General features: G+C 40.1%; 1 protein-coding gene across 4 annotated transcripts in view; it reads left to right on the forward strand.

Annotated features, from left to right (window-relative positions):
• Positions 1-21,756, forward strand: part of LOC127619578 (collagen alpha-1(XVI) chain-like) — a 150,378-nt gene that overhangs the window by 105,241 nt on the left and 23,381 nt on the right. For 3 of the 4 annotated variants that reach the window (XM_052092459.1, XM_052092457.1, XM_052092458.1), the window contains exons 21-44: positions 751-786; positions 919-1,029; positions 2,176-2,220; positions 2,943-2,978; positions 3,097-3,150; positions 3,786-3,836; positions 3,944-4,075; positions 4,221-4,256; positions 4,348-4,455; positions 6,752-6,874; positions 7,203-7,256; positions 7,365-7,406; positions 7,580-7,615; positions 10,811-10,864; positions 10,953-11,021; positions 11,122-11,175; positions 11,868-11,894; positions 14,925-14,981; positions 15,427-15,468; positions 16,997-17,068; positions 18,089-18,142; positions 20,851-20,892; positions 21,402-21,518; positions 21,689-21,730. In XM_052092459.1, coding sequence (XP_051948419.1) covers positions 751-786; positions 919-1,029; positions 2,176-2,220; positions 2,943-2,978; positions 3,097-3,150; positions 3,786-3,836; positions 3,944-4,075; positions 4,221-4,256; positions 4,348-4,455; positions 6,752-6,874; positions 7,203-7,256; positions 7,365-7,406; positions 7,580-7,615; positions 10,811-10,864; positions 10,953-11,021; positions 11,122-11,175; positions 11,868-11,894; positions 14,925-14,981; positions 15,427-15,468; positions 16,997-17,068; positions 18,089-18,142; positions 20,851-20,892; positions 21,402-21,518; positions 21,689-21,730 — 1,494 coding nt within the window. The remainder of the gene's footprint in view (positions 1-750; positions 787-918; positions 1,030-2,175; positions 2,221-2,942; positions 2,979-3,096; positions 3,151-3,785; positions 3,837-3,943; positions 4,076-4,220; positions 4,257-4,347; positions 4,456-6,751; positions 6,875-7,202; positions 7,257-7,364; positions 7,407-7,579; positions 7,616-10,810; positions 10,865-10,952; positions 11,022-11,121; positions 11,176-11,867; positions 11,895-14,924; positions 14,982-15,426; positions 15,469-16,996; positions 17,069-18,088; positions 18,143-20,850; positions 20,893-21,401; positions 21,519-21,688; positions 21,731-21,756) is intronic. The other variant, XM_052092461.1, reaches the window with a different exon arrangement.

Raw genomic sequence — 21,756 nt, forward strand, 5'->3', positions numbered from 1 at the left:
GTACTAAACATTACTGTGAAAGTCTGTTTCACCATTTGTGCAACAATCACACTTCAAGTAATGGAGAAACAGGCAAAACAATCCTGTAGACTCACAATGAAGAAAGTTCCTAAGCCATGTCATGAGCACATAATATAGACCTGAGGGCAAGCTCTTTTGAATTGGGCTAGTATTTAACCACCCAAAAAACCTTAGCAACCACATAGCAGCATGCTAAAAATTCAGCAACACTTTAGAATAATCATGAGCCATTTCTTTGCTGATTAGTTTCTAAAAGTGAGTTATTTCTGAACTGAGTTCTGAAAGTATATTTTGCAAAAATAAATGTTAACTCCTTTAAAAAAAAAAATGTTTTTTCAAAGACAGTGGTTAACTTTTTTGTTTTGAAGTAAAAGAGATGCACTGACAAATGACCATTAGTTGACTTATTTGAGCCTGGACTATTTATAGTCTGAATCTGGGAAACCTTTTACCAGTGCTATCCAAAGTACACAACATGACACACACACATAGACAATGCAATAGTCCTTCACATTTATTTTGACAGCTGCTTCCAGTTTAAGAGCTTTCCTTTAGAACTCAGCAACTGTGTGTGGTGACAACTACAGTATATTGCAGTATGTATTCCAGACTAAAGTCCTGCCTGCTTTTTGTCACATTCAGAGTGCTGAACTTCTGAAACTGTCACACGGTGTATGAGCCATTATTTGCAACCTGCTTTTCACACATTGTTTTGGCATTCTTTCACAGGGGGAGCCAGGAGCGAACGGTACCAAAGGGGAAAAGGTGAGTCTATATTTTGGCAGGTTTTAGGGAGGAAGATGAAAAATCTCTCCACTGAGTCAGATACACCAAAAAAATTCAGTCTGTACAAAGCCAAAGTCTTGCCATCTACAAGTATGTTCCTTTGTATCTTAGGGTGAACCCTGTATAGGCTGCCCTGTCATTGGAGATCTTCCAGCAGGTCTTCTGAATCGTGCTCCGAAGGGAGAGAAGGGAGATTCAGGCATTGGACAGAAAGGAGAGCAGGTGAACGTGATGGAGTGGGACTTGAAAGCTCATTATTAGCCACGTTTTCCACTATCGAGCCATTACAAGCCAGGGCTATCAACTGGCAAGCCGAGCCCAATAGCCTCGGACCTCGAGCCGCCAGACCAAATCTGCGTATCCACCATCGGGCCAATAACTCTGCAGCTTTGCCCAAAAACCTACTGTTAAGAACGTCACACACCCCATTTCACAAGCAAGAGGGAAGCACAAGTTGAGGTATCATGTTATCTAGTTATCTAGAATATCGAGTTTATATTGAATTTAAACAGCAAGATAAGTTAACATTGATGACTCACCAACTGTAACTGTCATGGTGTCCAGAGTGGTCTCTCCACTAACAGCAGGACGATGTCCCAGCCCACCGTCTATGAAAGTTCACCGAACCATGGAAAGTAATTTCTTTGGGCACTGCTTTGTTCATTAGGCATTTTAAAAGATTTGTACTGTGCCCGTATTCATTTATTTTTTTCCGAACCTGTACTGTGGTGCACTGAATATACAACCTGGGGAGTTCGGTGAAACTCTGCCTTGACATTCAACCCACCTGAATCTCTAGTTGGCCTTGTTTGGCCCAAGGGTAATTGGTGGGCCAAAGGTCATTGGTTGTTGGCCCAGAGAAAGCCCCAAGGAGACACGATGAAGCACTGGAAGTGACAGTGGAACACAACTGGCCCTGGCACGCACTAGCATACCATCATTTAGCTCGATAGTGGAAACAAGGCTATTGACATTGAATAAACAGAGTTTTAAAAACTTCCACATTACTTCATCCATTTTCTGCAGTTTAGTAAATCACAGTGCAAACACAAAAGTGTTTTTATGCACATCTGTGTTTACGCATGAGTTTGCAGGGATGCATTTATTGGCTCATGTATAATCTCAGACAGCCCTGATCTATGCTACTCCACGTGTATGGCTCAGAATTAACCCTCAGGCACAAATGCTTTAAAAAAAAATTATGTAACAACAGATTGGGGAATTATTCAGCCAAGGCTAGCTTTCATTGCATGTCTTATAAGCAAGCGAATATGCACTGATCTTTCTCTGTTTTCTCTTTCTTTCTTTCTTTCTCTCTCTCTCTCTCTTAATTTTTTTTCCAACTAATATTCTCTCTCACATATACAGGGAGAGCCTGGTCAAAGTGGCCTTCCGGGATTGAAAGGGGAAAAGGTAAATTGAACAGAGCAGTCTAGAAACCATCTGATTCTGAAGAATATTAATTTTGTCTGGTATTTCTACCAATTCAATGACTTCCTCCTTGTCGATGATGCATACAGTTCATACAGTACCAGTCAACAATTTGGACACACTTGAATGCTACAGTATGTTTCTCATGATGTTAAAGACCTTTTAATCTAAAAGTTTATGTTGAAATATTTGAAATTAGTCTAATAAAGAAATGTGAATTATGCCTATATATGATGATGAAATTAATAAGTTGGACTGGAGAGTGAAGTAAAAGCTGCCAACAAGTGTCTGGTATACATGGGAACTCATTCAATATGTTTTGAAATGCATCCCAAGTTGCTAACTCATGAAGTGAGTCTGGTTGAGAGAATGCCCACAGTGTGCTGAACTGTTACTTTTGTCAAAAATTTTAAAAATCAGTAATACTGTATAAGATTGATTTTATACTTCCATTTTTGTTATTTTGTGTTGATGATTTTACTATTATTCTAAAATCTGGTGAATTGTAAAGACTCCAAAGGTGGTTCTGCCTATGTTTATCCTTAATGTGAAACTGATTGAACAATTCTTATAAGATAATGTTTAAATGGTCTGCATGTACATTTTTAAAGTGAATTAGCACAGGATATGTTTAGGATCCAATAGTTATTACATCCACCTGTCTAACAGCCTGTCTCACACTGTTGTCACTCTTTTGGTTATAGGGTAATGCTGGCACCAGAGGAACTGAGGGGAAAACTGTGAGTTACCATTATTTCTTTCTTGGTCTGCATTAAGAATTCCTCCCTAAACTTGAATCTGTGATTTTTCACCAACTTCAGCATTAAAATAATTTAAACATGATGATTTTTTGTTTAGGGCAAGCCTGGTCCAAGAGGGCCTAGTGGGAAGGATGGACTGAAAGGAGCAATGGTAATTAAGCTCAACTCAAAGTTTGTTATTCAGCACTTGTATTTTGTGTACTGAATAAGTTAGCCAGCATAATTCTATTTCTGGATTAGATCCTAAAGACATTAGTAGACACAGAACATTTACAGGTACACTTCCCACGGTCATGGAAATTCTAGAAGTATCTGTGAATTTTGAAGTCATGGAAATTAGTTTAAACAAATAAATACAAAGTTGTGATAATTTCCAGAATGTCCATACATTTTGTAGTTTGCTCTTATTTATATTGGCTAGATATTGCTCCTTGTGAGTGCTTTTGTAGTAAAACTCTGAAACCTGCATGATAGCATCAGCCTGTCTGATGAGCGCCTTATTTGAGACATTTATACAGTAATAAGTATATTTATTAAAATCATAGTCATTTAAAAATATTGGTGTCTGACCAAAATAAATGGAAATCTGACTTTGCATCCTCTGTAAAATGATAACCATGTTACGAACATTATAAACGATTGGAGTGTTCATGGAAAAATCATGGGACTGTATTGGTTTAAAAAGTGTGGGAACCCTGTACAGGGCTGGCAGTTATTTTACTATCATCCAACTGAATTGACATATTGTATGTATTACATAAAATATATATTATTATATTTATACAGGGTGAGCCTGGACAACCCGGTCTAGGGACATCTGGTCGAAAAGGTGAAAAGGTGAGTAAATGTTTTTAATTGGTAATAAAACTATGGATCTCTCTCTTTCTCTCTCTCTCTCTAACATTGTATGGGTGTGTTTACATGGGACATGCTCTGTATCTTAGGGAGATTCATGTGGTGTGTGCCAAACCAATCCTTCTGAGGTTGGAGGAGGCCCATCTACAATAAAGGTTGCAGGGGAGCGTGGCCCCCCAGGACCACCAGGGCCACCTGGAGATGGAGTCGAGGGCAAGCAGGTAAGCCTGGCAGTTTTATATTCACTCTATATAGGGAGGTAGGTTAGTGCAAGTGGTACATTGCTGCTTGGTCTCAGTGTATCTGTACTATTTCTTTGAGGTTCTCAAATCACACTGACCTTGCATTTAATATCTGTCTCTACAGGGGCCACCAGGTCTTCAGGGGTTTAAAGGAGAGAAAGTATGTTGATGGTTTTTGTTTATTCAGAATAATAGGAACCTCATTGTATGGGCAATTTTCTAGACATTAGATTATATTTTGCTGTCATTAGGGTGATCAGGGTTTACAGGGAGACCCAGGTGTGGCTGGGACACCTGGAGCCCACGGACCTCAAGGAGACCCAGGAAGGAACGGCCTTAATGGACTAAAAGGAGAAAAGGTCAGTGACGCACACATCAGTGGTCAACTTGTGATTTACAGTCTAAAATGTAACTAACTATGCATTTTAAACATAGCAAAATAAGTAGGTTAACCAACTTATGAAAGGGAGGATAAAAAACTTCTTTCTTTTTGTTGTTGATGTCATAGGTCATGAATTTAAATTAAAATCTTTGGTGTTTTGGTGCAAAATAATCTGTCATTGTTGGTAACATGGCTAGTAAAAATACAATAATTTTTTCCAGTGTTTTATCTATGTGTTACACTATTAAATAATTCTGCCATTGTTTATGCAATTACAAAATTGTCAATTGTCCTATTCGGTCTATGTGATGCTAATATTGCATATTGGTAAAAAGTAGTAACCTGCAAATGTTACCTTTTAAAGAGCTATTTCTACCTTATCTAACCTTTATTATTTAATTTGTTGGTGTAACCTAATCAAATATGTCAGCCACAGTAGTCAGTCAGAGCAGCGAGGAAACCGAGCCCATCAGGATTGAAACTGAGGTTAAGCAAGTCTATATCATTGCCCCAACCCTTCATTGCTTCCATCCTCCACCTTATTGGTGAAAATGTTCCTCAGGGAGTCAAAATCATGTACAGAAGAGATGTAAATGTTGTGAACATAAACAGATTTAGGGCCAAAAGCAAAAATGTCAACACATCGATCGTGGAACTGCAGTATTCCGATGATAACGCCCTAGTGTCTCTCTCTCTGAGGTGACCTGCGTTGCACCGTGGAATCTTTTGCAAAGACATACAAGCAACTTGGTTTGGCACTCAACATCAAAAATAACACTTCTCATGCTCTGTTTCCAACCATGTTGACAATGCCAGACTTGCAAAGGTAGATCAGTTCCCATTCCTCGGAAGCCTTCTCTCTTCCAGAGCCAACATTGATGATGAGATACACCATTGCCTTGAGCTGTGCTTGTGCTGCTTCTCAAAACTAAGGAAAAGGTGACCAACATGCCCACCATCACTGCAATGATTGCACAACAACAGCTCAGATGGACTGGCAATGTTATCTGGATGACAGACTCACACCTTCCAAAATAAGTCCTCTATTTTCAACTGTTGACAGGGCGTCGGGCCCCAGGAGGTCAAAAGAAAAGATGCAAAGATAACATAAATGTAAACCTTAAGGGAAGCCTGGAGTAAGTTTGTTCGAACAGTTTGTTCGAACATTGTCTTCAAAAACAATATATTCCGTACCACTGAAGAAAAATGCAGACTCTACCAAAAAGGCCCAAACTGGAGCACAAAGCATATCTTACCCCTGCCCTCACTTCCCAAAATGTGTGGTTCCAGGATTGGCCTGTTCTCCCTCCTAAAGTACCATAAGGACCCAGTAGGAGGACAGTCAAACTCAATCTCGAGTGACCGCCAATGATGATGATGAATGTGTTCAGGTTGTTTCAGTGATGTTAAAGGGGTCATGATATACATTTTTTATTATTTTAATATATTCCTTGAGGTTAATTTATTTATATTAGTAAATATTAGTAATATATTTGTAAAACATGATCGTTTTCTATTCCATTTCATTCTGACCCTCTGTCAGAAATGCTCTTATTTTGTGCTGCTTTTAGACCACTGTTACGATTAGCTCTCTGCTCTTGATTGACCTGATCTTTCTACTTGCCATCTCACTGCTCACCACTACTGGGTGGGGCAACAGAAGTGATAAGGTAAAGTAGCCATTGATGTTTTGTTGTGGAGGCAGTCAGATGCAAATTTTTACCACAGTGTGACATCACAATGTGGAGGAAGTAGAGAACGAGTTGTTTTGGCAGCTTGGTTTCAACAAATGCTCTTATTGCAGTGAGGAGGAAGTTTTGAGTTCTGAAACGTATCGTATGTTTTTATAGTACAATGACCTCTTATATATTAGAAGATCAAGGAAAATGTTATTCTTCATTTCATGACCCCTTTAAAAAAAATTTTTGATTTGAATAAAAAGCTAAACATTTTAGGTTAAAAAAATGTTCAATGTGTGCAGTTCGTTGTTATATTTGGAGATTTTAATGTTTGACTTTTTTGTACGATGAATAATTTTAATGTGTTAGGTTGCCACTACTAAATTACTTCACAGCATCTGAAAATAATATTTCTTACATTTTTTATATAAAAAAATAAATAAGAAGAACTAAAAACAAGTATTATATGGCTGATGCACAGGCAAAAATCATCTTTGTGAACTGGATTTCTTCTCCACTGTGATTTAAATGCCAGAGCCTTTCCTCATCCCTTTTTGAGTGTGTGTGTGTGTGTGTGTGTGTCTCTGTCACCAGGGAGATGCATGTGATAGCTGTCCATCACTTCCTGAAGGACAAGGCAATGTGGCTGGCTTACCAGCACCAAAGGGTGAAAGAGGAGAGCCAGGTTTGCAAGGGGAGGGCAGAGAAGGGAAACAGGTGAGATGTTTTTGCTATACAGGTGCTTGTTAAAGTAAGCATCACTATTACCATTGTTCATACTTGGGAGAGGGGTTTGTTCTAAACTCCTTTAAAATCTGCAATTGGTCCACGCATTAACATTGCCACACTTGTCAGACAAGAATCGAAAATCCCTGAAGTGTACAATGAATTATAAATTAGGTAAACAGTTTCATCTGCAGTGATATTTTAATGATTTTGACTCAAATCAGCAAGGTAGCATTTAAGTTTGATGCTAAAACACAATAGCTGTTCCCAAATATCCTGCCTGAATCTGAACTCATTCTGATTTATTTTCATTTTGTAGGGTAAACCAGGACCGCCTGGTGTCCAGGGACCTCCAGGGCTCAAAGGCAGCCAGGTAAAATCTGACTAATGTGCAAAGTGAACGCATGTGTGTGCCAGAATGATAAGAATGTCCGTAGAGTTGACTATTATAAATTAAGGCTTTTTGCTATGTTTGTATTAGGGTGATGCTGGACCTGCAGGTTTCGGTCTTCCAGGCCCACAGGTAAATAAAAAGCCACGTTAATCTGTCAAAATTAAAAAGTTAATCTGAGATTGAAACTCAGTTATTTCATTGAGGTCAAATTATGTTTTGAGAAATTGTTCATGACTCTACAGTTTTTAAATAATTATTTTTAATGCATCAGTCCATTGTACATTTTTTATTTTCTCTCACAGGGTGAGCAGGGGCCTAGAGGATTTCCTGGAGCTGCTGTAAGTGTACAATAATTCTTTGCTTTGTCATTTTATGAATAAGTATTTGCCTCTTTAGTACAGCAGATTTGTAGCTTGGGGGAAATCTTTGAGACCCCTTAAGGAAGAATTTCTCCCAAAGTAATCTGATTCAACCAGTCAAAGTAATAAATAAATAAAAATAAGACATGCTAAAATAAATAATAATAAATTATTTCATAAATGTTTTACGTTGCCATTCATTGTATTTCCCACAGTATATATTAACTGAACAAATGTTCCCTGTCTGTCGCTCTCTCGATGGTGTGTTGGAGAAGCGACACTAGGGGTCTCTCTTGAGTGCCGAATATGCCTCTGATCTATGAAAAAAGGCCAATGAGAAGTTGGCAGACAGTATTTGCATATCCCACTCCCGGACATATGGGTATAAAGGCGAGGAAAATAATTTCATTCAGAAATTTACTTCGGAGCCGATGGTCGTGCAGTCAGCTGCGAGTTACACACCCGTTCCTGTTCCTCTGACTCTGCCTGCTGTTGGATCTACGGCACATTACTTTCTCCTTCTCTGCACGGCAGTGCAGTTTGCCCCTGGGCACATCGACAGCGCAGTTAAAAGAGTTATTTTCTCTAAAAGAGTAAATACACAGCTGACGTTGAACGTCCTTTTCAGGACGCGTCTTTTTAAAGACGTCTTTCCACCTGTGAAGTTTCTGGATGCGGTTGATTTCTCCCCATCTCTGACGGTCATAAAAGCTGCCTTGCGTGCCTGGGCTGTGATTACACGCAGGCAGCGTTTTATGAATGGTCTATGTTCTCAGTGCGAGAAGGCCACTTTAGCCGCCCCCCGTGCCTTGCCTCCTTCCTACGGGATTGGGGCTTGCGCCACGGGCGATGAAAGCAATTTGGGGACAATGACGGCTCTGTTCGCCGGGTAAATCACCTCGAACCACCTGCCTCCCCGGCAAGCTTGCTTGCTTCCGTCCGAGCTCGGGATGAGTGCGTCCGGCTTTGCGTCCGGCCTGCCGGTCCCTTGAGCTCCCGGAATTGGATGACGACATTGCCGCTGCATCGGAGAGCGTTACAGCGGCTTCTGATGCTGATGACTCGTCTGGCCAAGGCGGCGTACGCTCACGACAACACTTGCCCAGCGGAGAGTGAAGGCTTCACCCCCAGTCGGTCCAGCTGATTTGGGAATGGTTCGGCAAGGCCCAGGAAGACCTTTTTGCCTCCCGAGAGACCTCCCACTGCCCGCTCTGGTATGCCCGAACAGAGGCTCCCCTCAGGGCAGACGCACTGGCACACAGCTGGCCTGCGGGGCTGTGCAAGTACGCATTTTCCCCCAGTGAGCCTTCTTGCACAGGTGCTGTGCAAGATCAGGGAGGACAAGGAACAAGTCACACTATTGGCTCCCTATTGGCCCTTTGGTTCTCGGACCTCCATACTCCTCACGACAGCCCCTCCCTGACGAATTCCCCTGAGGAAAGACCTTCTTTCTCAGGGACGGTTCACGCTCTGGCATCCGCACCCAGACCATTGGAACCTCCACGTCTGGCCCTGGATGGGACGCAGACAATCTAGCTGGTCTAACACCTATTGTCATAGACACGATCAACCAAGCCAGAGCCCCTTCTACCAGGCATCTTTACGCCCTGAAGTGGCGTTGTTCGCAAATTGGTGCCGAAGACCCGCAGAGGTGCGCATTTAGGTCAGTGCTCTTATTTCTGCAAGGGAGGGTGGAGGGGAGGCTGTCCCCTTCCACTCTAAAGGTGTATGTCGCTGCCATCATGGCCCACCATGACGCAGTAGACTGCAAGTCTTTGGGTTAGCACGACTTAATCATCAGGTTCCTAAGAGGCGCTCGGAGGTTAATTCCCTCACGGCCAAGCCTGTTCCCCTCCTGGGATCTCTCAATGGTCCTCATGGGCCTTCAGAGACCACCCTTGAGCCGCTACAATCAGTTGGACTCAGGGCCCTCTAAAAGACTGCCCTGCTGATCGCACTCGCCTCCATAGAACTCGGTAACACGCTGACGGACTGGCCGGGTGGATCGCTTGCACCTAGCGCCCTTTCCCTCGGCCGAGGTAAAACTGTGCACTTTCTCCCCCAGGAGATTCCGCATATTCGGATCCCTGGATGATTCCTCCCTAGCCCTTATGGGTCGGCAGTTCAACGGAGGAACTCGCCAACCCAATCCACTGCGGGTACTTAATCTACCCTGTACTGGAATAGGTGCTCCACAGGGCAGGACTCCTACGTGGTCCCCTTACGAGTGGACCCGCGTCTCCCTTAGTCAGTCTGGCCGCCGTGTTGTAGCAACTCCCCCCTCCTAGCAAGGCTGGATCTACCACTGCGCCACTTTCCATATGCTGCCTAAAAACCCATGTGAGGTATTCACTACTCTTACCTCCCCTTTTGGGCAGATGTGGTCTCTGCAGGGTCTTTTCCACCTGAAAGAATAGGAAACTGGGTAAGACCCCCTTCCATCGATGTGTCTAAGGGCCCCAGCCGTTTCTTGCTCTATGCGGAGAAACATAGAGAGAAAAGAGGCCCAGCCAGGCTCGGCCCATTCCCAGGTTGGCAAGCGTCACCTTGTTCCCCTGTCTAGGGTAACCAGAAGGATTCCGATGACTCTTTTGGGGCATTGGGGAAGGGTACGTGCAGTCTGACACAGCTGATCGCCTTTGCACGTAAAATATTTGCCCGCTCCTGTGTCAGCAGAACGCGTACACGGCTCAGCGCATGGCGTGATTTAAATTGGACACCCTAGTGTCGCTTCTCCGACACAACGTCGAGAGAGCGACAGGCGGGGAACATCTAGGTTTACGGATATAACCTCCGTTCCCTGATGGAGGGAACGAGACGTTGTGTCCTTCAGGCCACGTCGCTGAGCCGAGCCACTGTAGTGGCCAGACCATTTCCGGCTCTGAATCCTGAATGAACTCGATGTATTTCCTCGCCTTTATACCCGTATGTCTGGGGGCGGGGTATGAAAATACTTTCTGCCAACTTCTCATTGGCCTTTTTTCATAGATCAGAGAGACCCCTAGTTTCGCTTCTCTGACACAACGTCTCGTTCCCTCCATCAGGGAACGGAGGTTACATCCATTACTAGACGGTTTGTCCAATACATATTTGACCATCTTTTCATCATTTACAATCAGTGCTTGCTTGCATTCTGTGTGTACTCTTAACAAAATTAGGACATGTGTCCTACAGGGTCCCGAAGGACAACAAGGACCTGCAGGTCCAGTGGGACCATTGGGGCAGAGGGTAGGTCACCACCACAATGACACATTGCTTTTCAGGCCAAAAGAGACCATCTCTATTTCTGTTTTAATTGATTGCTTTCCATTAACAGGGGCCAAAGGGAGACAAGGGACCACCAGGGCCTCAGGGCCCAATAGGAATAGGAGCAATCGGACCACCGGTAAGAACATGTGTGGGCAGAAAGATTTTGATTACTGATACTTGATATTATGTATGGGATATTAATTTTATTAATGTATCTGTGAAATTTTGTGTATCAGGGTAAGGATGGTAACACAGGGGCACCTGGAATCCTAGGTCAGGATGGAATCCCTGTAAGTGAACATCTTTTGCATTTATTCCACATATCACCATTTTTCTCAGTTATCTCTTCATTTTCTCCTTCACCTTATTCTCTGTTTTCACATTCCCTTGGCATTGACACACTCTCTGTCACCAAACAAATCCAGGGCTCAAATCTTTCATGCAGAACATTTCAGCACTGATTGTTTTATAAACCTAATGCAGGTGTTGAAAGATGCCTTTATTGAAAGACAAGGCAGTTAAAAATTATATTTGACACAACTGCAAACTCTTATCCCAGCAAGAGCACCAGTGGTTTTCAGTTCACATGCATTTTTATTTAATTATATGACCCCTTTAATCAAATTCCTCTTGCATCTAAAGATGGCATCAAATAAACTTCCATAACCCACTGAGACAAAGACAGCAAGAGCTTGTTGTCTTGGCACAGCTTGGCTCATTAAAAAAGCTAAGGCAGCATCATATGTTCTCGTTGCATCAGATGTTATATACCTGGGGCTTTGTTTCAGAGAGCTTGAGGAGGGAATCCAGACAGACTCGGGTCATCTCTGACTCTGTTTGGATCCCTAACAGCAACAAATTGTCTGCTTTCATCATATCACCTGTCCCTTCTTCTCCCTGATCCACACTCATCTCACAGGCCCTGGAGAATACACAATAACACTGTCTAACTGAGCCTTCTGTGTTTCTCCCTGTCTTTCAGGGAGCCACTGGTCCTAAGGGTGACAAGGTAAGTGTCTGGATCAGTGAGCTGGGGAAGCGATTTGAAGGTCCTACAAAATAGTGAGAAAATGTCTGTCTTCCAAAACGTATGCTAGCTACCTCTAAGGGTCCATTTACATCGAATGCATTTTTGTGTCCGTCTGCACTGTTTTTATTTATTTTATGCATATAGATTTGCTCTGGATGGCATCTTCGTCTTTTACGCTACATCTCATTGCTCTTTTAGCATCTCTCACATTAGAGTACATTTTTAAGATGGCATGTCAGTTTCAAAGACCTTCAATTTTTAAAAACATGTATCGAAACACACATGCATGTTTTCCCATTCATTTCGCTGCATTAAGCTTATTAACACAACAAGGCAAGGCATTCATTTTGAATGGCCTCTGAGGCAGCTTTCTAATCGTCACGGAATATCCTGTTGCATTCTGCAGAGACTGATGTTAGCGTGCTGCTAAGCTACAAAGCGGAGCACCTTTCTGGAATCGACATGATGCCTAACAATTATAAAAATACATAGCACACACTAATAGTTGTTTTTTTATTTAATTTAATTATTTTTGATAGTTTTTTGATATCTATGAAATATAAGTACATTTGTGATCAACATTTCTCTTACTTTGTCTGCTATCTTGGGATATTTTCTTAACTGAGCTCATTGCAAAGTTTTGCCTTCTCCACAAAGGACACAAGTGATGCTTCCTTAGAATTTGGCCAAAGCGATATATCTAAGGAGACAGCATAATTAATTTGCCTACATTTTGGAACAGTCTTTGCATCAGCTCATCTATTATACCTCAAAATGCACCCTACGGAGTTGTAACAGGAGCCAGCTGTTTGATAGCTGTGCAGTGTGTAAAAAACCTCACTGATGTGATTGATAAAAAAAAGTGACTGATGCTAGAGTCTGTAGCCTTTAGCCTCCTTGTTATCACACCCATGCCATAGACACCAGTTCGAGTCCCATACGGAGCATGTAGAACAGGATTATAATGGTGCCGTGACCCGGATGGGAGTGAGGTTTAGGGGGTTGAGTGTAACGGGAGCCAGCTGTTAGTTAGCTGTGCTTTGTGTAAAAAAACCTCACTCACCTGAAGAGGTGCTCTAGCGACTGGAGGATGTAGCCTTCAGCCTCTTTGTTAGTGCACCCGCCTCCCATGCAGGAGATGCCGGTTCGAGTCCCGTTTGGAGCGGGGTGACCAGGGCTGGTTACAGAGGCAGCTCAATGTGTTTTGGAGTTTGTGTCTGTGTTTGTGTGTGTGGAGGGAAGGAAGAATAGGAGGAGAAGTGTTTAGAGGGACCTGCTGTTCGGACAGTGATGTGTCCACCCTGGAGACACAAACAGAGGTGTGGTAAGTCTGACAGAAGAGTTTGACAATGCTGAAAAAGTAGAAAAAATGCCCTCGAGGTGAAACAGAGCAATTAATTGGTGAATATAACAGCTGCCATCTGTAGTCTGCCATCACAGATTATCAAAGAGAAAGAAAGTGAGCGTGAGGGAGATGAGAAAGAGAGAGCTCGAAAGCAAAGACCTGGAAATGCCTCATTCTTTAATGTCCTCTGTTGTCTCCCAGACTAATTTTTCTAAACACAGAGGAAAGTGGCAGCCGATATCAAATGATGCATATTCCTCCAAAGTGTGATGAAGTGCTCTGTCATTCCAGTGGAGTGCCAGGGAGGAATTCTAGAGCAGAGCCTATTGTAGTCCCTGTGTCACGTTATGTTGTGGCATACGTTAGCATGTTTTGTGGTGATATTGTACATACTTAGGTTTAGGGATTTGAACAAACCCCTAAACCAAAGTTTTACATTTTTGGAATGTAATACCACACCGTTTGTGCTTTGGACACATGGGCTCAGATTTGAGAAAAACAAATCCAAGCCATATTTTGGGATGTGAATATCATGTAGTATGTTTACATACACTTAAAGTTCGATTTCAGATGGACTAAAACAATAATTCATCCTTTTAAAATATAATGTAAATGCTTTAGTTCAACCTCACAAAAATTGCACTGGCACAATTTCAGTTGGACGAAAGTGTAATAGACCTACTTTTGACAATGCAATTGTAGCTTGGCTTTGTTCATCATGTACAGTATACCTATTAATTGGACCTCAGTTGGCCATGCTCGAAAGTCGAAGGTGACATTTTTCATGTATTTAACCTGAAATCAATCGCAATACAAACAAAGTAGAGGTATCATTGTGAACACAAGGAACATACAATCACTGAGAACTTTATTAAGAACACTATGTTCCTAATAAAGTTCCCAATGTGATATTTTGCTGTTGTAGTCCATCCGCCTCAAGGTTCGATGTGTTGTGCATTCTGAGATGCTATACAATTGTACAGAGTAGTTATCTGAGTTAGCTTAGCTTTTCTGTCAGCTCCACCCAGTCTGGCCATTCTCTGTTGACCTCTCTCATCAAAAATGCATTCAGAAAGTAACTGAAGCTCCTGACATATATATGATGACTGTATGCATTACACTGCTGCCACATGATTGGATGATTAGATAATCTCATGAATAAATAGCTGTACAGGTGTTCTTAATAAACTGCTCAGTGTGTTTGTATTGTTGACGGATGAAGAGACAGTATTCTTTTGTTTGGTTTTGCATGCTAATGTGACACATAAGGTTAAATGGAAAACATCTATGTCACTTACTCTGATGTACATACTGATGTCCTTTCTTCAAATATTAGATTACGTATTGTGTTATGTATTGGACAGACAGATGAAGACTAGCTTGACTAGGCAAAAACCTGCTGATGCTTGATTATAACTGCATGTTAACATGCTAATAGAGACTTGGGCAAGTAGGTGGACCAGAAAGCAAACACCTAGCAACCACCCATAACACCTTAGCAACCTCATAGCAACACCCCTTAACACAAACAACTTAGTATAATAGCAGCAAGTTTTGCACAGGCAAACAGCAATCACAAATCACTACTCAAAACCATCAATGTGACCAAAGTGTTTTTTGTTTGTTTGTTTGTTTGTTTGTTTGTTTGTTTGTTTTTGTCATAGGGTGAACCAGGAGAGTGCAACTGTCAACATTATACATTTCCAGGAACTGGCGGGCCTGTGAGCTCATACTTTATTTAATTGGTTTTTAATCAGGAGAATATTAACACACACTCACACATGCTCACTCACAGTATGTAGGATAATACATACATCCTAGGTATAGTTCACCCATATAAATAAACATTATGTCGTCATTTACTCACTTTTCGGCTGTAGAGCACAAAAGATGTTAGGCTGTATTTCACCATTCACTTTCATTGCAGCTTTTCTCCATACATTACAAGTGAATGTTAACTTACCTTTCATTGTGCAAAACATCCCCTTTTATGTTCAAGCCATCTGGGTTTGAAACAACATGAGGGTGAATAAATAATGACATCATTTACATTTTTGGGTGAACTATCCCTTTAAATGCACTGACTTGACTGAAATAAATGTGATGTTGTTCATTGTAGAGCTGATGTCATTTGAACTGCTGAATTTGATTACTCATGTCTTGCAGGGTGTCCCAGGTGGTGAGAACAGGGTGCAGCCTGGTCCTCAGGTGTGGCTTTCTATTTCACTCTCTATCTGTCCCTGAAAACCCCTACTCCCACCTCTATCTCTCCCTTTCTTTCTCACTTTCTCTGACTCATCATGCAGTTAGAGGGAATTACGTGTTCACTGGTGCAGAAGAAACTCTGTTTACACTGACTTTGAATGTACCAGAATTTAAAGTCGGAACTATCTGTTATACAGTACACTTGTGTTAACACAGCCACGCCGTGGCCACATTGAAAGTTAAAAAAATGAGTTATGAAACTCCAATGTGAATCAATGTAAAAACAATATGATTTCAGCATTGATTACAACAGAATCTCCAACATTATCAGAAAAAGATTTTTAAAAGCTTATAACAGACATTACAATCTTTGCTTGCCTGCATATCAGTGATTGGCTTCCACCGTGCATTTAAAGTGTTTAAAATGAGCTTGCAGGTTCCTTCCGCTTCCTCGCATGGCTGTAATATACTGTATGCGAGTGTCAATTATGTGCGTGACGGTTGAAAATATGCACTCAAGTTCTTCCTGTTTCCTTACGTGGATGTAAAATAATGTGTACGCGATTGTTAATTATGTGCTCATACTTATGGCATTAAAATGAACTAATTTGCATAAAGTTGGATTTTTTTTTTAACCTTTTTTAACATTTGCTTTGTACTGCTGAAAATAGCTAAATTCCCCCCACATGAACCTATTGCTCAACTCCAACCCAGTCTCATAAAAAGTCAGAATAATAGTATGAGTTAGCTCATACAAAAACGTGTGACTTTTACTCCCATAGAGAAAAATAAATGAAACAACGAGCGATGTTATTACGATTTTTTCATAAATGTAACCCTTAACCCAAACCTAAACCTAACAATAATTTTAATAGGAAAATAACTTTTGTGTACACGGAAAAAAGAAAACATTGGCGTTTGGAATGAGACGAGGGAAGCGTAATTTACATACTTCAGACGTTTGTATTGCATAGCCTAAATACATTTGGAATGTGTAACCAAATCTGTCCAAAGATGTTTTCTTTCTTAAAATAAAGTGTTTGATAGATGTGAAATTCTGTTTGTAAATTGGTTGGTCTAAAAATCATAACTTTTCATACAAGCCAAGTGAAACGTCATCTCAAAATGTTAAGGATTAATTTTGAGATGTTAAGAGTTCTTATGAGACTACGTTTTGAGCACCCATAGCAGAGCAATCTCTAGGCATAGGCAAACTTGGCAGTCGCCCTAACCCAAGGGAATAATTTGAAAAGTCCTGCTCATCTCCGCGCCAGTGGACACGTATGGTTAGAAAACAAATATGTGCTATATACAATATATATATATATATACAGCCTTTGTTTGCATCTCTGCATACTGTAAACTTAGTACTATGACATTGTACAACAGCAAATTGATTTACTCTTATAAAATGTCTAATTCAGAATTAAAAGAGGGGTTTATGAATAATCCTGACTCTAAATGACCATGACTTATTAAATAATTCCTTCAATTTAGTTTTGCTCATTTCAATGTGCTTCATGTGTCTTAGGGGCCTCCTGGACCACCAGGCCCTCCTGGTCCTCCAGGTCCCCAGGGGTTCAATGGAATTACAGGCCCACAAGTGAGTATGGAACCAAAACGATTGCATTGGCATCAGGGTGAATCCTCCGCTCTGTTTGTCTGTTCCTCTTCTGGCCCTTTCTCTTTCTGGGGCTTCTATTGTATTTGGGGAGGGGGCTGCATGGGTAACTATGGGCTTGAGCCAAAGCTTATTTAAATGCACCAATAATGTTACGTGTTCTCTATTCACTCAGTCATTTTATAAAAATACATTTTAATGTAGCAAATAATGCTAAATAGTTAAAATTACCATTAATTAATTGTTAAATAAATGCAATGTCACCTTAAATGTATTGCTTCACAGCATGTTAAATATGCACTGTAATGTAATTTGTAAATGGCCGTGATGTTAAAAAAAATGCACTGTTAAATTTGCACTAACGCTTTAAAGGGGCTTCTGGGAATTTTGGTTAGCGCGGTGGGATGTGCTTTTCAAATGCTTGTGCTTTTTTAAAAGTTAATTTAAAGTAAATATAGATGTAAATCGAAAGCCTTAATGTATAGCAAAAACTTTTTGCGAAATATTAATTAAATGTAATGTAAATGTAATACCTTAATTAAATTAGTGGTTGGGGATCATGCTGCTTTTTCTATTTAAAAACCATGCAGAGCTCACTGTGAGGTCATATTCATAAATATTTATCAGTTGTGTTTTTATTAGCCTAGCTGGGCAATCAAATTGTGAAACTTAAATTAGTCCAATACCTACATCAAAACCATACTCAATATCATCACAATAATGAACACCAATCTGAACAAAAACTACTTCTTTTGTAAGATCTCACCATGAGCACTGTGTGGTCTTTAACCTGGTATTGTGTTGATTTCCCAAGCCTCAGATGAACTGAAATTAAAAACTAGACAGAGAAAGTCAAGAAAATGTAAATGTCTCCTCCGAGCTGGAACACAAACCAGGAGAGGGTCCAGGGCTTTGGCTACTTTCCCTCTGCCCCGCCGGAGATGGAGATGTCCAGAATGTGGCCACAGGCTAAACCAATTCAACCTCAGTTCCTTTTTACAGGGTATCCCTGGCAATGATGGCCTACCAGGGAAACCGGGTCCACCCGGCCAAGCAGTGAGTAACCAGACAGTGGGAGGAGCTATAATGGCGTTCAATAGCTTAATTATCTAATTATATAGTATGGAGTCTGATGCTTCGATGTCTGTAATAGAAGGAGAGCAGTCTGTTTCTTTGTATCCACTTGAGGAAATGAACTGTGCAGAGACTCAGAGCTTCACTGAATATAAATACACAAAATATTTTTGCCTATTTGCAAGATCTATCCATTTCAATTGAATAACAAATTTCCATCAAATTGAATTGCCTAATCTTTAACAAAATAAAATGTATAAATCTTACAAAATGCACGTTTTATTAATTACATTTTCTTCAAGACTATTCAATTAAAATAGATGGAAATTTGTTATTCAATTGAAATGGATAGATCTTAAAAATAGGCTAAAATATTTTTTTGAGTGTTGCTAGAGCTGATTCACAATGTCAATAGGAATGAACCATCAGCAATTTTTTTATAATAGAAAAAGAAACCAGTAAGCATTTGTTTGCATCTTAGCTTAGCACACTGTGAGGTGCTTCTGTTGCAGTGTGTCCTTCATGGACGCCGAAGGTCCCATTACCCTTTCAATGTTAACTCACAGTCTCTGAGGCGTTGTGTAATGCTAAACACTGCCATTGTGTTGAGTTACGGTAAGGGCAACCATTATTGTGAGTGATATATGGTACTGAGAGAGCCATTAGATCTTTGGTTGAGAGAAGGATTTTAGCATTAATGGCCCTGCCTCTCTGCACGCATATTTTCTCAACTGGCCAGAGGCCCATCCTTGAGTCAGAGCTCAGACCTTGCAGCCTACAGTGGAAATTTGGCTGGACTTCAGTCCCAGCACTGCTCCACTTCTATCAACAGATTCCAACCATCAAGTTCTTCCAGAGCACAATCAGATAATCTGCATCTGAACCCTGTTATCCGTTTAACTCTCCGTTTGCCAACCTCCTAGTAACAGATCAAGCCAATCCCAAAGCTACAGTTTAGTAAAGTTATAATACACCCAAAAATTACATTTACATTATCATTTACTGACCATTCCAATGCTGTATGAATTTCTTTCTTTTGTGGAACACAAAAGGAGAAATTTTGAAGAATTTACTGGTCGCTCTTTTCCATACAATTGCAGTTAATGGGGACTGTAGATTTTAAACTTCACAATGGACACAAAAGCACTATAACATTTAAAAAAAAGTGGTAAATTCACTTTGTACGCTTTATTGCATGTCATCTGAAGTCATATGATAGCTTTGTGTTATTCACCAATAATATCAGTCAACCGATTCATTAAGAAGATCTGACTGACAAGAATGAATAATTCAAGACATCGCTTCTACTCTCTTGAACTCTTATGAATGTGGCGAGGAAATTTAGGATAGATGTCAAGATTTTCATTGAATAAGGACTGAAATTGTATTCTGTTCCTCACTAAAAGCTAATAAATAGCTTGAGAAGGCTTGGGATATAGATCATGAGTGATATGGACCACTTTTATGATACTTATATAGTGTTTTAGATTTGAATGAAAGATCCCCATTCATTGTAACTGCATGGAAAAATAAAAACATTACATTAAAAATTTAAATAATGTAATATTTATGAAATAAAAGTATTAAATAACACTTAAAGTTGAGATGTTCTTTCAAAAGTAAAATTGCTAAACTAAAGAGCTTATTCAGAAACAACGTAAACCCATGACATTGTTACATATTAAACCAGTAAATGCAGTCGTTTGGATTAAAACAATAATTTAAGTAACTTGGAACAATACACTGCATGAATGGCATAAGGTGGAGTGTATTTCTCTCAATAGGAGAGGTCCCATCATGAACCACTTCACGATAGCAGGAGATGATATACATCAAGTACATTAATATCTGCCCACGGAATGCTCATGCTACCTGTAAGAGCATCTGAGGATCACTCTCATCCTCTGCCAAGCTCTCAGATTCAACTCTATTTCAGTCCCCTATGCCAAACAAAAAAGGGCTATGTCGACCAAGTGCACATAATATACTGGACTGAGTTAAAGTGGGATTTGAGTTGAAATCCTCAAGCAAATGTCTCAAATTACTCTGGGGTTCTATTCCATACTCTACATGTATAGGATTCTATATCAGTTTGAGGTGTGTTGTGAGTGTTGCGCATTGGAATGCCATTGGCAATTCTAGTGAACCAATGTGTTTTTGTCCTTCTGAAAGTCTTTTGTGCTCTGAAATTATTGCTTTTTTAAAGTGGGGTGTGAAAGTAACATCTTATCTTAACTGTAAATGACAAACTATCGTAATATTTTTTATAATAACTATAATTATTGTATTTTCATTTACATGTTTAGAAATGCAGTTAGTCAGTAAATTGTTCTGAAATGGCAGCTTAATAGATGGCAGTAGTGTAGTGTGTAATAAATTATTTATCTCATTAATTTGTTTTCTGAGTATAGGAATAATTTAATAGAAAATGGGTCCCCTATTAAAATAATGTGATTTTTGTTATTAATGTTATAATGAGATCATAAGTATGTGCCATGTCTTCATTTCTGTGCTAAGCTTTAATAAATAGAACTTCAAGTGTACTGTATTGCTTTGGTCTTAAGCTACTATAGCCACTCTGTATTCTTAACTTCTTATTATTATTATTTATGCAGTTGTTGAGATATGACATTGCTTTTTTGATACAGTCACCATGTCTTACTTATGTATCTGTCTCCTCCATAACACAGCCTATTGTTGCTCTGCCTCAGGATGAATCCTCCCCTGACAAGGTAAGGAAACCATAACCTTCAATCTAATACTTAGCTATATTAACTGACAGATGTTTTCCATCTGTCCATTAGTATGCATGTGCAACTAAAAAGCTGCATTCACTGTGTAAAGAAATGCACACATTACAATCTATTTCATGCCATGAATAACTGCAAATGCAAAACATTTTAATTTTAATATTTTTATAACCTGCCTATCCAAACACATGTACATGAGCATGCACATTACCAATACATCTGTGCAATGTGTATGTTTTCATTTGGAAACCTGTCAAAAATCTGATAAAAGTATATATATATATATATATATATATATATATATATATATATATATATATATATATATATATATATATAGAATAGAACAATTTCATCCTTCCAGATTAAACGCTCTTTCATGGAAAATCTCAAATTAACCATGGTTTTATTATAATAATACTTAAGAAACCGTGACTGCACCAGCTATGTTTTTTGTGGAAACCATGGTTTTAAAAAGCATGTTTCTGTAGGAGGGGTGTGGAGATTGCTCAAAGGGACTACCAGGTGTACCCGGAATAGTTGGTGCTAAGGGCGAGAAGGGAGATCAGGGCAAACCTGCCGTTGAGCCCTTAGAAGGATGCGAGGGGGTGAGAGGGATGAATGAGGGATGATTGTGACTGTTTTGTGCTTTCTTTTTCATTTGCTATTTAAGTGCTACAGTGCACTGTATTCAATAGTTTTGCACATTCTAAAACATACAGTGCTGTTAGAATGCACACAGATTTGTAAATGTGTATATCTGTGGTCACTCTCACAGTGTCAAGAGAAGCTGCAGAGAGAGCAAACACCAAGTGGGCCTGTAAGTATGTGGATCAATTGATCAAT

Source organism: Xyrauchen texanus, chromosome 26 (genome assembly GCF_025860055.1).
Source record: "Xyrauchen texanus isolate HMW12.3.18 chromosome 26, RBS_HiC_50CHRs, whole genome shotgun sequence".
Classification (NCBI taxonomy): Eukaryota; Metazoa; Chordata; class Actinopteri; order Cypriniformes; family Catostomidae; genus Xyrauchen; species Xyrauchen texanus.